Here is a 17283-nt window from a genome sequence, read left to right as displayed (position 1 = left end):
GTAGAAATACTTTAACTTCGGACAAAACTTAGCTACGGACTAAAAAGAAGCGGGAGGGAGTAGATGAAGGGGGTATGAGAGAAGCAGAGGTTTTAACCAGCACAGCAGGGTGTCCACCGCTGCACTAACGCCCTTCTCCTGTTCGCCATCCAAAGAGGAGAAGACTCCGTCAGAGCATCTCCAACAGGGGCCCAACGCGGCGCGCGTAAAAAACAGCTTTAGCGCGCGTTCATCGCCTGGTTTGGCGCGGTGCACGGCGCCCGCTCCAGCAGCCGCGCTAAAATGCAGCGCGGGCGCCACTCCAGTAGCGCGCAAAAAATGCAGCGCGCACATAACATTTTTTTTAATTTTCGAACGCATAGATAAAATAAAAATTAGATAGATTGCATAAATAAAAAATGATACAAAGGTATTTTACATCGATGCAACTAGATAGATAGTTCGAAAGCATAGATAAACTACGGCGCAACTAGATAGAAACTACTCTAAGTCGCTATCATCATCACCATTATCATCCTCGGCGGTGTCGTCCGAGGTGTCTAGCCAGATGTCCAGCCACCGATCATTGTTCGGCGCGAAGAACGACTGCCCACCTGCTGCAACGATGTCGGACTGCGCACTCGCCAACGCCTTCCGCTGACGCCTTTCCAACCGCGTCTCGCGGCGCCTTCGCGTGTCCTCCTCGCGGCGCCTTGCCCAGTAGGCCTGCTCGTAGGCGGCCACTCCGCCATGACCCGCTCGTCCTCCTGGGCGACGAGGAGGCGGCGTTGCCGCTCGGCGTGCTCCGCACGGTCTTCCGCCGTGTTCAGACGAGGCAGAGGGGCGAGGTTGAGCGCTTGCTGGAGCGTGTACACATCTTGAAAGTTCATCTGGCCGCGCGGCCGGCCTAGGTGCCACGCCGCGGCGTCGTACGCGCGGGCGGCCTCGCGCGCCGTCCCGTACGTGCCGAGGCCGAGCCGGAGTTCGCCGGAGCGTATCTCCGCGGTGTAGCAGCCGTTGGGGCGCAGGCGGACGCCGCGGTAGCCGGACGCTCCTCGACGGCGCGGCGGCATGGCGGCGCGTCGGTGACGGGGCGCTGGAGCGGCGCGTGGCAGAGAGGGAGAGGAAGAGGGGAAGAGGAAGTGTGGAGAAGCGCGTGGCGAAGCGGCGCACAGCTTTATAGGTGCGCCAAATCTTGCACGAGAGCTGGCGCCTTTTCGCGCACGCGCGCAAACGGTTCCGACGCGCGCTTGTTTCCCGCGCCGCTGGAGCACGGCAAACCGCCCCGCGCGTGCTAAAAGCTGAATTTATTGCGCGCGTACGTTGTTTGGGGCGTCTGTTGGAGATGCTCTCAGTTAATCGCAGCCAAAAAATAGTTAACAACGGTCCAGCTTGTGGCGCTCCGACCCCGCGAAACTCCTCAGCAAGCAGCCAACTACCGTACCATCCTCTCCCCGGCCCTGGGGCTATATATGCATGGCCGTCGATCGCATCGTCGTCAAGCTCGAGCTACACCTTCCCACCGCCCAACCGTCTCACTGTTGCGTCCACGCGCGCTCCAGCTTCCTTCCCATCGCATGGCCGGGGCAAGCGCGCAGCCCGCGTGGGCGCAGGCGCTCGCAGCGGTGGGCCTCCTCGTCGCGGCGCGCGCCGCGCTGCGCCTTGCGCTGTGGCTCTACGCGGCCTTCCTCCGCCCCGCCAAGCCGCTGCGCCACCGCTACGGCGCCTGGGCCGTCGTCACGGGCCCCACGGACGGCATCGGACGCGCGCTCGCCTTCGAGCTCGCCGCCGCGGGGCTCGGCCTCGTCCTCGTCGGCCGCAGCCCCGACAAGCTCGCCGCGGTCTCCAAAGAGGTCAGGGCCAGGCACCCCGGCGCTGGGGTGCGCACCTTCGTCCTCGACTTCGCCGCAGACGGGCTCGCCGCCAACGTGGCCGCTCTGGCGGAGTCCATCCGAGACCTCGACGTCGGCGTGCTCATCAACAACGCCGGCCACTGCTACCCGTACGCGCGTTACTTCCATGAGGTTGACGAGGCGCTCACGAGGAACCTGATACGCCTCAACGTCGAGGCCCTCACGAGGATGACGCACGCCGTGCTCCCTGGCATGGTGCAGCGCAAGCGGGGCGCCGTGGTGAACATCGGGTCCGGCGCCGCCACCATCCTGCCGTCCGACCCGCTCTACGCCGTCTACGCTGCCACCAAGGCGTGAGTACTCCTCTCGGTCCGTTAAAATGCTCCCCACGTCGTCCCACGCTTTTTTTTGGCTATCTTATAATTTTGGCATAAATCACATAAGTAGGGACCCACATTAGCATATTTCATCTGATTTTTTAAATATGTTTTCAGTACCTACAAATAGTGTCATATCGTTAAGCCGAGTGTCGATGTTTAGCTAATTTACAATTTTCATCATCATTCTACAATATTGGTGCGTATCATGCTCAGTGGTGGAGCTACACAAGATTGGTTGGGGTTTTCAATCTGCACCTTCATATAACAAATTTCTTCACAAAATTTACCAAACCTGGGGGGGCCATGGCACCTGCAGGGTTGCATGTAGCTCCGCCAATGATCATGCTATATTGTAATACTGTTCTCAATACATGACTCTTTTGTAACTAAAAAAATCTAACCATTTTTAGCTCTAAATTGTTGGATAATAATCATAATGTAAAAGCATACTAAAATTCCCTCATTTTTTCAATTCTGACTTTGTATTTTAAACAAAATTTAGGATAATAAACATAGAAAATCTTTAAAGATAAACCATTGTGTGTATAACTTGGAATATTATAGTAAGGATTTGTGTATTCGCACACCTTTGGATTGTTACAAACGTCCATTTCTCTTTTCTTTGTGTATGTCACTGGTTTTCCTAGATTATTATACAATAGACCGAGGGAGGGGGCTCACAAGAAGTTGCATGCCCGCGTCTCAGGCGAAGTGATTTTGTTTCCTATTTGTGTAAACTTAACCGTTTCTGAGAACCGGCAATAATGATATACTTTGGTCTATCAGATATGTCGATCAATTCTCAAGAAGCCTATATGTTGAGTACAGGAACAAAGGTATCGATGTGCAATGCCAGGTACCAACTAATATCACTCTTATAGTCGATGCATTTCACTAACCGCTCAAAAGAAAATCTTCTTCTTAGCGTTTCTTTTTGTTTGATTTTTAAAATACATACTTTCATATTTGTTGGTCTCATGTAACCCTTTTGAATTCTCCAGCATGGAGTTAATAGTGGGCTGTTGTACTGAATTTCAGTTATCTCCATAAATATGCAAATGCATTTACATGATCGTGATGTTTCTGTACATTTCATGGTAAACAACACTTTGGAAAATATAAACAATAGCTTGACATTTTTATGATTTGACACTCCGCTTGTTAAAGGTATGTCTTTCCCGCAAAAGACGCTACGGTTTTATGGGCTCTCATTTCAAACATGATTTTTCTCATGCTTACACGAGTTAGTTCAATTAGATGTGCACTTGTACTTGTACTGGACAGTGTGCAGTAGCTACATAGACACTGATGGGGATAACAGTGACATGGGGTTTTCAACAAGAAACCAAATTCATGACATGTGGATACAGTGTGAGCACTTAACGAGTGTCACTTCAAAAGTTAATGTCCTACAGCTTGTTCTTTTTGGTCCAAGGCATGTAAATGAGGAAAGCAGTTGGCATCGGTTCAGTCGTCCTTTTCAAAAAAAAAAAGTCGCAACTGATTGAATAATTTGTGTGATGTGCGCAGGCACCCTGGTACGTGGCGACGAAAATAGCCTCGATCAGGCAGGCGTCCCTGTTCGCCCCGTCGCCGGAGACGTACGCCCGCGCCTCCGTGCGCTACATCGGATACGAGCCCCGGTGCACGCCTTACTGGGCGCACGCTCTCGTGTGGTTCCTCTTCACCGTCGTCCCCGAGCCCATCGCAGACAGATATGTCCTTGGTGTGTCCCTCGACATCCGCGACAAGGGACGTGCCAAAGACGCTAGGAAGAAAGCCATGTGAGTGACATGCGCGGTGAAAGAAAGGCTCATACGCTCTCAAAGATCGACCCTCCGCGTGTTAAATTCTACTACTCCCTCCGTTTTAAAATATTTGTCTTTCTAGACATTTCAAATGACTACTACATACAGATATATGTAGACATATTTTAGAGTGTAGATTCACTCATTTTGCTCCGTATGTAGTTACTTGTTGAAATGCTTAGAAAGACAAGTATTTAGGAACGAAGAGAGTACATGCCAACTGTAATAAGATGAATGATTGCGCAGCTATTTCGGTTGCCAGTCATCTTATCGTGATGTCCTGACAGTGTGTATTGTGCTTGCACGTACCACATGTTTCTTGGATTTGGATGGCATATGTACCATCCTGTTCCTCCTAGCTAATAAAAGGTTGTCTAAATTAGCAATACCGTTCTTTTTTATGTACTCCCTCCAATCTGAATTAGTTTTTCTTTTTTGAGAACCCAATCCGAATTAGTTGATGCACCTCTATTACAATGTAAAGCGGAGGGAGACCACGTAACATATTAGATAAGCAACTCAAACTAATCCCAAGAAAATATAAAGCGGAGGGAGTACAAAAAAAATCTGCAACAACGTGGTAACCTAGGGGTGCAGATATGTATCGCCTTGAGCGAGACTGAGCAGCCATTCGCCTACAGCGAGTGTCCAGTTGGGCTGACTAATTAGCTTCCTACAGGTGAGTTTCATTTTCATTGTTTTTCATTTGTTTTGTAAACTTTATTTTGCCTTGCTCATATTTTCAAGAAAAACCTGAATACTTATATCCAAAAATTATATTTAATCCATATGAAACACTCATATTTTCTTAAATAATTATTAAAATCACAATTTTGAAAAATGTTAACACAATGTAATTTCTCTGTTAGTGTAACTTAAAAAATGTTGATACAATTCAAAAAACTTGTTCATGACATTTAAAAAGTTTGCGCATTTCAAAAATAAGTTTTTGATATTTTTTAAAATGTTTAAATAATGTAAAATATAATAAATGTTCACATAATTTTTAAAAAAGTTTTGTATCATTCAGAAAAATGTTTCGACATGTATTTGACAAATGATTAACACATATTTACCTACTAGGAAAAATGAGCGTGTGTTGCAATGGGAGAAAAAAACATCACATCTCTAAGAATGACTCAAGATCCTTCACTCAGGTCCATGTCCTCTATTTTAACATAGCAATCCAACAATGTCTATCCTTCCCCCTCCCTTATGTGCGGTTTGTAATTGCAATACATTAAGATCTAAAGTAATATTTAAAATCCTATTATCCACAATATTCTCATGATATCCAAAAGTTAAAAACAAAAGAACAAATATAAATATATGCTTAGAAACTCAGGAAAAAAATTCCACTCAAACAACTTTACAAGTAAAATAACAACAAAAGCAGGCAACATTATTCAAACTATTTTGGTTTAAAAACAATAAATTTTTTAAGTTCGTAAATCCTATAACTTTTTCAAAATACATATAATAAGTAAACATGGATATGATTTTACTTGATGTTTCAAGTTGCATGGTCTCCATCTTGTTGGTGAACTGGCACATGGCAAGTTGACACTATTTTTTTTGCCGAAATCGAAGTACAATGTGGTCTGAGAGACGAGGATGTATACCGATGTTCACTTCCTTAGAGGGAAGCTATGTCACCGTTTAGAGAGGTGGATGTTACCACGATGGCACACCAACGCCATGAAGACTCACCCTATTCTCTCTTTGAGACAACACCACGAAGGCGTTTCTCAACCACTAGTGGTAGACCTTGCGGTGGTCTCAAAATCCTCACAAACTTTCCGGGGATAATCACAATGATTGATTCCTCACCGAAAGACTCCTACCGCCTAGGAGTCTCCAACCTCCAAGAGTAATAAGATCCGAGGGAAAAAAGCTCAAGGCTTGCTCAAATCACGATTTGCTTCGGTCACAAGAAGGAGAGGGAGAAGATCTTTATTTTGATTGGAACAAATCTTTCAAACTCTCAAGAATCAAACCGGGATCTAGGATTTCGTGGATTAGCAAGAGAGAGGGAGCACAGGTGTTCTTGGGGCGTGTTGGAGTGGAGTGTTCCACCTTATCTCGAAGAGGTAAGGAGCTATTTTTACCCACAACAGAATAGAGCCGTTTTGAGAAGAGGTTGACTTGCCCGGATGATCTGGAGGACCATCTGAATGATTTGGTCACAAGCCCGGATGCTCCGGCTAAAGACCCGGATGAAAGTGGTAGCAGCAGAACTGCATGGAGGTCGGACAGTCCGGAGGACAGCCTAGATGATCTGGTCACAAGCCCGGATGATCTGGATGAACGATAGGACGATCCGGCTTTATCCACCAAACTTCTGTGACGGAAGAGGCGATATTATCCAGACGATCCGGGGCAGGTCCGGATGATCCGGCTACAATTAGTGCCAAATGATGCTTCCTGGATGCATTATCCGGACGATCAGGATCCAGCACCGGATGATCCGGGGCCAAGTCCGGATGATCTGGGTATGGGGTCAGCTTGTGGACAGAATGAAGAGAAAGAGTGGTAGGTTTTGGCTAAGGGGTTTTGCTAGGGATTTTGGTATTTTGTGAAAAACTACTTGTGAGGTAGATTGTGAGCAAGCCTTGAACCTACACCTCGGATCCCCTCTTAATAGCGCGGGATCCCAATTACTCAAGAAATGTATAAAAGAGCACGATGCTTCGTCTTTGTTTGCTCCTTTCCTCATTGATTATTTGCTTGAGTAATATCTCATATGATGTGACCACGACGCACATTAGAAAAACCATAGGACTGATGACCTGTGTATATACTTAGCAAACAAGGTTAGTCCCCTATATGTAAATTTGTCATCAACATCAAAAAAATTCTTAAGAGCAAGATTGCACTTTTAATCTCCCCCTTTTTTGGTCGTTGATGACAAACTACATATAGCTCTCAGCAAGTGAAATGTGATGCGAATATTCTTAGGAGAGTTGTCCTCTATGTGTTTTAGGGAGAGCTCCCCCTTAATGTATGCATAGGAGTAAAGTGATAAAATACAAAATGATGCACATATGGCGTGGATACCCTCATTCGGCATATAATGTTCTAACAGCAGTGTAGACATACACCATTAAAAGCAACATAAGCAACGAATGAAGATAGCATACATAAGCTCTTACAGGGTACTCATAACTCATAATCTCATACAAGGTATAATCTCATACAAGGTAGCATAACACATGACCAAAGGTCAATTACAATAATAATAATGAGTCCAATAACTAGAGCTCAATAAACATAGCTGACACACACTCATACTCCTAAGAATTACATCTCCCCCTTGGCAGCAAGTACCGAAAAGGGGAAAACGGTAGAGAAGGTAGGAGGATCACTCAACATCCTCATCATCATCCCCATCACCATCACTCAGATCAGCAGGGTTAAGGAAGAACTCGGGAAAGTCATCGACAGAAGGAAAGTAAACCTTCGGAAGAGGAAGACGATCAGGAATAGGCTCATCTGGCTCGACAGGACTCCCAGGGCGCGCATGGAGGCGAGCCCTAAGTGCATTCGCCTCAGAGATACGACGAACCTCCTCGGTAGCAATGTGAGTAGCAGTGTAGCGGCAAGTGTCAAAGATAGCCTTGTGGGACTTGCCAATGAAGCGAGCCAGGCGGTCAAAAGGCTTCACGAAAGGTTTAGTGTGGCGAGAAGTGCACAAGGAGGAGCAGGAGCCTTCCCTCTGGAAGACTCATCACGCGGAGTCCACATGGAGTGTGTGGATGTCTTGGTAATGGGACAAGGATAGACCAAGTCGATGACTGTCTGAATGAAAGGGGCATGGGGAAGTGTACGAACCTTCAGACAACTAGCCATGTGGATCTCGTTCCAGAGAAAATCTGCCATGTCAATGGAACGGGTGGGAGCCTTCCTAGAGTAGTACATCAACTCAATGCTATAGGCCCGAACCATTCCACGATCCCCTTTATTGGGAGCAATGGAGTTGAGGACATACTGGAAGAACCACTGGTATTTGGGATGAAAGATAGAGATATCATTAAGCTCCTTTTGTTGCTGCGTTGTGGATAGCTGGGTGGTAGGCAGGACGAGATAGCCACATGCACTGATGGGCATGGGCTCAAACTTGGGGTTCACCTCATGGATCCGAAACAGAGAGGCCTCAGATCCAGGCATGCCCAAAGCAGCAGCAAACTCCTCGAAGGTGACAGATAACTGAGAGTGGTGAGTCATCCAAGTGATAGACCGGTCCGGATGGAAGAAACATATGGCATAGAATTGCCGAATGGCAGCCTCATTCCAATCACAATGAAGAGACATAGCATGACACAACCCCATGCCATCAATCTTCTCCAACACACCTTCGAACTTGGAAGGATTGTTCTCAATGAAACCCAAGTTCACGTAATGTTGAGGAGAGAAACCAAGATGAGCAATGACGAATTGGTAGAGGTCTTGTTGAACCAACATGCAAAAACAAGGATCGGTGGCATTTGCAGGAGCGGGAAATTGGTTGACATCACTCCTTAAGGCAGCATACTTAGAGGGGTCCATGGGCTGATAATTGACAAAACAACGGCCACGTTTGGTGGGGTTGGCCATGGACAGAACGAGACCAGTAGTTGCCGCAGACTGGGAGCTGGAGGCACCGGTTGTTTTCTTCTTCTTTGACTTAGTCGTGGAGCGAACATGCACGAGATCCTCCCCGTGGAGTTTGGCCTAGTAGTCAGGGTCGTCCTGCCCGACATAGGACGGACGAGCATGCCCCGGCTCCTTCTTGAGTGGACGAGCAACATCCTCTGAGTCCGTCGATGCTTGACGACGCACATCTGTGTACACACATAGGAGAGAGAGCCAACTCGTTGAATGACTAAACCTAGATGAAAAACGGAGAAATAGAGGAAAGGAGCATATGGAGTACCACAAGAGGGGCCGAGGACGTCGACTTGAAGCTCCGGCCACCACCTCCACGTCCGACCACCATGTCGGAGTTGGGGATAGAGGGCGCGAGATTGGGGAAGATCCAGTCGGCCCCGAGAGAAGCCGTGCGAGGAGGGAGTAGATCGAGGAGGAGGTAGCGTGAAAGGGGCAAAACGAGGCAGTTGGACGGCCGTACTAGCAGGGCCGGCCACGAGCAGCCGGTGGTGGTGGGAGGGGCGAGCGGTTGGGGGCAGTGGGGAAGAAAACAGAGGGGTACCCCTCTGTTCCTACTCGGCCCGATTTTAGTTTTGGGGCGTGGACCCACCCGGATGACCGAAAGGAGGCCCGGATCAGCCGGAGTGTTCCAGATGACTGGATAATGGCCCGGACATCCGGGCATACGACAGAGAGACCCAGACATCCGGATATATATCCGGATGATCCGGTCAGCCAGAGTGCAGATAGCCAGAGTTAATGATGAAGTGGTGATGATGTGATGATTTTGACATGTATATCTTTATATAAGTGTGAGTAACAACATAACCCAGAGCATAGCACACACCCGCATGAACAACTAAGAAGAGTTTTTAACCTAAGTTACCATGTTTGAGTATACATAACTTGGTATACCAAAGATGAGAACTTTGGACCCAAGATTACTACTCCATCATTTTAAGGTGCTATGGACACTTAAAAAGTGTCATAGTGACTTTGAGAGTGTTGGTTTTGTTTGCACATTGCATAGGGTAAAGAGGATTCATGAATTGAAGTTCTCCCTCGAAATATATGCCCACATCAAGACAAGACATGACAAAAATGCATGCTTGGGTACTAGATTTCACATAATGTTGTCAAGCTCCAAGATACCAAGTTCACGCCTAAGTTGATAGAATCTTGCTTCATCCAATGGCTTGGTGAAAATGTCAGCAAGTTGCATATCTGTACCAACATGACCAATATCAATGTCACCCTTTTCCACATGATCTCTCAAGAAATGATACCTAATATCAATGTGCTTGGTGCGAGTATGATCTTTGGGATTCTCAGCAATATTGATGGCACTTTCATTATCACATAGAAGAGGCACATGTCTATAGTTGATACCGTAATCCTTCAAAGTTTGCCTCATCCATAGTAATTGAGTTGCACAACTGACGGTTGCAACGTATTCAGCTTCGGCGATGGAGAGAGCAACACAATTTTGTTTCTTCGAGGACCAACTTACCAAGGAGCGTCCAAGAAATTGACATGCACCGGAGGTGGACTTACGATCCACTTTGTCTCCAGCCCAATCCGCATCTATGTACCCAATGAGATCAAACTTAGCATCCTTGGGGTACCATAGACCCAACTTTGGGGTGTGAACAAGGTATCTAAGAATATGCTTAACCGCCTTATGATGACTTTTCCTAGGGTAAGCTTGAAATTTAGCACACATGCATACACTAAACATGATGTCTGGTCTAGATGCACAAAGATAAAGCAATGAACCAATCATAGAGTGGTAAATAGATGGGTCGAAAGGGATACCATTTGTGTCTTCAGTGAGTACAAATTTGGTTGGCAGGGGTGTCTTACATGGACTAGCATCAGACATGCCAAACTTCTCTAGGATATCCTTGAGGTATTTTGCTTGAGACAATAAAATTCCTTCTTGAAATTGTTGAATTTGGAATCTGAGAAAAAACATCAAATCTGCATTGAGTGACATTTCAAAATTCTTGGTCATGGAGGCCACAAACTTCTTGCACAAATGAATGTTAGGAGAACCAAAAATTATATCATCTACGTAGATTTGGCATAAGATCAAATCACCCTTGTCCCTCTTAGTAAAAAGAGTGGGATCGATCACCCCTCTCACAAAACCATCATCGAGTAAAAAGTTCTTAATATGATCGTACCAAGCACGAGGTGCTTGTTTGAGGCCATACAAAGCCTTATGAAGTTTATACACATAGTCTCTATGATCGGGATTAATGAACCTAGGTGGTTGTGATACATATACTTCTTCTTGTAAAGGACCCTTAAGGAAAGCACTCTTCACATCCATTTGATGTAATGTAAAACCATTGAAAGCAGCATAAGCAAGTAAGATGTGGATAGATTCAAGACAGGCAACGGGGGCAAAGGTCTCACCAAAGTCCAAACCTTCAACTTGTGAGTACCCTTGTGCCACTAACCTTGCCTTGTTACGGATGATTACACCATTCTCATCTTGCTTGTTCTTGAAAATCCATTTTGTTCCAATGACATTGTGCTCCATAGTTGGCCTCTCGACTAATGACTACACTTGGTTGCGTTCAAAACTGTTCAACTCTTCTTGCATAGCAATGAGCCAATCATTGTCCATCAATGCATCTTGTACCTTGAGAGGCTCAACACTAGACACAAATGAGAAGTGAGCACAAAAGTTTGTCAAATGTTTACGAGTGACTCTACATTCTGATATGCCAGTGAGAATTTTGTCAATATCAACACGACCGGCCACTCGAGGCATGATGGAGGTTTGGGTTTCGCGAGGTTCAACTTCATGTCCATCATCCACGTCCTCAACATATGGATCATTAATGTGTGGTGGAAGATCTTCTTCACATTGCATTTGTTGAGGTTCATTATCAATGATTGCACTTTCTTGTTCTTGCCCTTGATGTTGATCTTGTTCTTGAAGATTATCATGAAGAGGAACTTGATCATCTTCTTGTACTTGGACTAAGGGCATTGGTTGAGCACTAGGGGCTTGTGGTGGTATGGGTGTTGAAGTAGTTTGATGATGGGTGAAGCTTCCATCTTCTTCATCATCATCATGAGGTTCTTGTTCGATTTGAAGAAGTGCACCAACACCCATGGTCAAAATATCTTGAGAAGAATATTCTTCACCTACATCACTTAGATCAACTTGATCCCCATGGGAGCCATTAAATTCATCAAACACCACGTCACAAGTTTCTACAACACATCCATTGGATTTGTTGTAGACTCTATAGGCATGAGAGTTTGATCCATAGCCAACAAATATGCCCTCAATGGTTTTGGATTGAAATTTTCCTAAACGTTCTCTTTTGTTGAGGATGACGCATTTGCACCCAAATACACGAAAGTACTTGACATTTGGTTTGTTCCCAGTTAGGAGCTCATATGGAGTCTTTTCCAATATTGTGCGGAGGAAGACCTGGTTTGATGCATGGCATGCGGTGTTGACAGCCTCGGCCCAAAAACTATGTGGCGACTTGTATTCATCCAACATGGACCTTGCCATCTCCACAAGTGTACGGTTCTTCCTTTCGGCTACACCATTTTGTTTAGGAGTGTATGGAGCTGAATATTGATGTTCAATCCCTTCATCACTAAGAAATTCTCCCAATGTGTAGTTCTTGAACTCAGAGCCATTATCACTTCTTATTGCCAAGATTTCTTTATCAAACTTGCGTTGTGCTTGCTTGGCGAAATCAATGAAGATGATCTTCGTCTCGTCCTTGGTCTTGAGGAAGAACACCCATGTATATCTTGAGTAATCATCAACAATGACAAGCCCATACTTTTTCCCACCAAGACTATCCCATGAAGGAGGCCCAAAAAGATCCACATGAAGGAACTCCAAAGGCCTTGAAGTAGACACAATATTCTTGGGTGGGTGCTTTGATTGATGTTGCTTCCTGGCTATGCATGCACTTGTAAGTGCATCTAGTGCCCCTTAGTGATTTTGGTGTATTGAAGACTTATAGGTTAAGGGACTAATGCGTTTGTGAGTGTACACAAGTCTATAAGTCTATGAGGAGCTTGATATTTACAGAGAAAGTCGACCCCTAAAAATGAAGTTCTTCGACTGAAGACTTTGGATCACTGAAGACTTTTTGAAGACTTTGAAAGTGAAGAAATTGGTGTGACCTTGAAGACTTGGTATTCGTTTGAGGAACATGAAGCGTGAAGACTTTTGTTTTCGTAGTTTCATTTTCTCTTTTTGAGTCATAGGAAACACCATACTGTTAAAGGGGGTCGAGGAAATACTAAGGAAAAATTTCCAAGTGATGCTCAACTCAAAATCCTACACCTACCAATCCCTTCGAGTGAAGCCATTGGAAATCTCATACAGTCCAGTCATTTTCTTCAGTGACAAAGACGAATTTCTTCTGGTCTTTGAGGAATTTGTCCTGACCGAGGAGTTAGGAATTCGCCAGTGCGGATTGCCTACACAGTGAGGAACATGATAGCCCTGAGGATTTTGCTACTCAAAATTCCGACCGTTGCTGTGCTATGCGCCAGCTGTCCCAAAGTATCTATCCACCTAACGGTCATATCATTGAAGGGCATTTACGTCTTATCATGTCGGGTTACTCCCTAGGCTATAAATAGCCACCCCTACAACCACTAGTTGGTTGGCTGCTCCAAGAGAAACTGACACTTGTCATTTGAGAGCAACCCATCCTCTGAGGACTTTGAGCGAAAATCATCAAGTGAGGAAAAACCCAAAACCCAAACACCTACAAACCCCAAGTGATTGAGCATCACCGAAGAGATTGATCCTGCGTGGATCCGATGCTTGTTACCTTTGAAGATTGTGCTTCTTCCAGACGGTTAGGTGTCATGGTCTAGAGCATCCAAGAGGAATTGTGGATCGCCGAGTGACCAAGTTTGTGAAGGTTCGGAAGTCACCTGAAGACTTACCACGAGTGATTGGACGAGGTCTGTGTGATCTTAGTTCAAGGAGAATACGGTGAGGACTGGGTGTCCTGAGCTGCGTGTTCAGGACTGGGTGTCCGGGACTGTGTGTCCTCGAGTTTAAATACTCAGCCGCTCCAACCAGACGTACAACTGAGACAACAGTTGGAACTGGTCTACCAAATCATTGTCTTCACCAAGCTTACTGGTTCTATTTCCTCAACTCTTTCATTTCCTCATAACTGTGTTGTGTGCTTGTTCATATCTGTGTTTGAAGACTTTGACTGAAGACTTTCTCAATTTCCTCAGTTCAATTTCTTCAGTCTGTTTGTCTTCATCCTGTGTTATCCTGTGCTTACGCTTTCTGTACTCTGTGCCTATCTTCATTTCATCATGATGACTATGCTTGTATTCTGTTATGTTTACTGTTGAGTACTTATTCCGCTGCTAGTAGTTCTTCGCTAAGGAATTTCCTCACCGGCAAATTCCTCAGTGAACAATTTCATGAAAATCGCCTATTCACCCCCCTCTAGTCGATATAACGCACTTTCAATTGGTATCAGAGCAAGGTACTCCCTTGTTCTATGTGATTTTGGTTTAACCGCCTGGAGTTTTAGTTATGTCGACCGCAGGTATGATCAAGGTTTCTGCTGGGTGTCCTACCTTCGATGGGACGGACTACCCCTACTGGAAGAATAAGATGCGAATGCATCTTGAAGCAATTGATAATGATCTCTGGTATGTTGTGGAAAATGGTGTTCCCTCAGTCACACCTTCTCTGAATGCTGCTGATGTGAAGAGATTCAAGCAACTCGACTCTCAAGTGAAGAATATCATATGTGGCCATCTGAGCAAAGGACAGTATGGCCGAGTGAGTGCTTTGGAAACAGCGAAGCTTATCTGGGACATGTTGTCCAAAGTGAATGAAGGAGTCTCAACTCAGCGTGACTCTTGAGTTGATGTTCTTCGCAATCTCTTCAACCGCTTCAAAAGACTCGACAATGAAAATGTTCAACAAACCTTCGATCGCCTCACTGACATCTCAAATGAGCTTCAAGCACTTGGTGCCACTGACATCACCGACCATGAGGTGGTGAGGAAATTGCTGAGATCGCTTGATTCCTCATTTGACACTCTGGCATTGATGATACAAGAACATGCTGATTACAAGTCACTTGATCCCACTGATATTCTCGAGAGGCTAAATACTCATGAGTTCCAACTTGCTGAAAAAAGAGATCTCTATGGTACTAGCTATGGCAGATCACGTGCACTGAAGGCCAAGGCAGTATCTGAATCCGAAGATGAAGACTCTGGTAGCAGCCTTGGTGATCCTGAAGAACTAACCCATGATCTAGCACTGCTCGTGAAGAAGTTCCAAAAGTTCTCAAGACGTGGTCGCCTTGGAAGATCCTCAAGGAGCAATGATTCCTCATCCAGTGACTACAAGAAGAGGCTCTGTCACAAATGCAAGAAACCTGGACATTTCATTCAAGAGTGTCCTTAGTGGGAAAAGGAATCAAAGAAGAAGAAATACAAGGATTAAAGTTCTGATGATGTGAAGAAAAAGAAGAAATCCACAAAATCTTCATCATCAAAATCCTCAAAGTCTTCATACCACAAGAAGAGAAGCTCCAAGAAGGCTAGGGCATTCATTGGCAAGGAAATGAACTCTGAGGCTGAATCTGAAGAGAATGAGGAAGAGGAGACATCTGAGGAGTCCGAATCCGGAGTGGCGAGCCTAGCTCTCGCTACTGCGTTCATCAGCAAGTCTATCTTCAACACCGAAGAAAATGACCTCACCAACAATGCTGATGAAAGCGATGATGACTACACTCCCACCTATTGCTTCATGGCAAAGGGTGCCAAGGATGATCAACCCAAAGCCACTGAGTGGGTCCTCGATAGTGGATGTACAAACCACATGACTGGTGACAAGAATCTATTGATGAATGCTCCATTATCTCTGTCGCATCTGAAGCATATCATCTTTGCTGACAAAGGAAAAAGTCAGGTATTGGGTCTAGGTAAGGTTGCGATCACAAAGGATCGACACATGGACAAAGTCATTGTCGGTGTCAAAACCGGCAGATCTCGGGTAGGGGGTCCCGAACTGTGCGTTTAGGATGGATGGTAACATGAGGCAAGGGACACGATGTTTACCCAGGTTCGGGCCCTCTTGATGGAGGTAATACCCTACGTCCTGCTTGATTAATATTGATGATATGGGTAGTACAAGAGTAGATCTACCACAAGATCGGAGAGGCTAAACCCTAGAAGCTAGCCTATGTTATGATTGTTGTATATTGTCTATCGACTAGCCTGGCCTCGGTTTATATATTGCACCAGAGGCCTAGGATAACAAGAGTCCTAGCCGAATACGCCGGTGGGGAGGAGTCCTTGTCTTGATCGCCAAGTCTTGTGGAATCTTCCTTGTATGCAACAGCTATCCGAACTGGCCCATGAGTATACGGCCATGGGGGTCCTCGGCCCAATCTAACAGATCGGGAGATGACGTGGTGAGTACCCCCCTAGTCTAGGACACCGTCAGTAGCCCCCTGAACCGGTCTTCAAGTTAGGGACGCTCCTCGATTCTTCCGAACTGTTCTTCATCTTTGGTCGCCGGTCTTGAAAACTGGTTCAACAAATCTTCTCATCTTCTATCTTGAGGATCGCCGAAATGCATTCGTCGAGTTTACACGTCGGGTATCCGAGGAGCCCCTTTAAGTTTCCGGCCTTTATCAATGCCTTTTTATTTTTATGCCACACCTCGGGTTTAAAGTTGTTCCCGGGAGGAAGTGTCCTCTTGCGTCCGAGCTCCAATGCCGGACTACATTTGAGGTATCTTTTGCAGCCGAACGCCAACGCCGGACCGCTTCCCAGCTCTAACACCGGAATGTATCCGAGCTGCAACGCCGGACTGTATCCAAGCTCCAATGCCGGACTATGTATCCGTGCTCCAACGCCGGACTGTATCCGAGGTGTCGTAAATCACCTTGGTTCAAAGAAGTTTGAAGGAGTTTAGCCGAGCTTAATGCCGGAAATGCCCTCTATGGAACCAGCCACTAGCGCGCGAGCTTTATGCTGGACTGCTTCCGAGGTGGTGCACCACCCCGAATGTGGGCCGATTTTTGTCAATATTTTTGATTGGTGCAATTTTATTCTCTGTCGAGATATATAGCCAGTAGCCCTCAAGGTGGGTATCGGTCTAAAACCAGAGATGCACATGAAGGATGACATAAGACCACTGATCCCAGTAGCCGCTGAGACTCAGGTTGATTTGCAAAATCGGTCTGAGGATCAAGTCCTAGCTCGGCAGAATACTTTGGGACACAAAAAACGGCGTGCTCAGTCCTCGAGACTCAGGTTGGGTGCGGCCGACCAACCTGAGGATCAAAATCTCCTCGGAAACTGTATTACACTTAATTTTTTTTGCATTGGACAAGCAATGCAGTAGCCCCCGAGACACTGGTCGGGTGGCAACACCAGATCAGGGGATCGATGTGCCCCTTTAATATTTGTAAATAATAAGCACGAAGCCCAGTAGCCCCCGAGCCTTAATGCGGGCACGGGTGGCCGAATTAAGGATCGATATCCATAGTAAAATCACAAATTATGTGTAATGACTCTATGTATCCAAGTACTTTACGTCATTAATGCTCGGATCTGCATTGTACAAAACTTTGTTGACCGACC

General features: G+C 45.9%; 1 protein-coding gene across 1 annotated transcript; it reads left to right on the top strand.

Annotated features, from left to right (window-relative positions):
• Nucleotides 1-1485: 1485 nt before the first annotated feature.
• On the top strand, nt 1486-4402 carry LOC123185636 (very-long-chain 3-oxoacyl-CoA reductase 1). Its single transcript, XM_044597489.1, has 3 exons — nt 1486-2185; nt 2999-3068; nt 3743-4402. Exons 1-3 carry the CDS (start codon nt 1557-1559, stop codon nt 3998-4000), a joined length of 957 nt encoding a protein of 318 aa, XP_044453424.1. The 5' UTR covers nt 1486-1556; the 3' UTR covers nt 4001-4402.
• Nucleotides 4403-17283: the final 12881 nt, after the last annotated feature.

Source organism: Triticum aestivum, chromosome 2A, assembly GCF_018294505.1.
Source record: "Triticum aestivum cultivar Chinese Spring chromosome 2A, IWGSC CS RefSeq v2.1, whole genome shotgun sequence".
NCBI classification, from domain to species: Eukaryota; Viridiplantae; Streptophyta; class Magnoliopsida; order Poales; family Poaceae; genus Triticum; species Triticum aestivum.
This window is presented reverse-complemented; position numbering and strand designations above follow the sequence as displayed.

What these genes read in the sequence shown, in the direction of transcription:
- LOC123185636 (XM_044597489.1), top strand. Translation starts at nt 1,557, where the DNA reads ATGGCCGGGGCAAGCGCGCAGCCCGCGTGGGCGCAGGCGCTCGCAGCG. An exon ending in GTCTACGCTGCCACCAAGGC is followed by an intron (nt 2,186 to 2,998) that starts GTGAGTACTCCT and finishes TTGGTCTATCAG; the next exon opens with ATATGTCGATCAATTCTCAA. An exon ending in GTATCGATGTGCAATGCCAG is followed by an intron (nt 3,069 to 3,742) that starts GTACCAACTAAT and finishes TGATGTGCGCAG; the next exon opens with GCACCCTGGTACGTGGCGAC.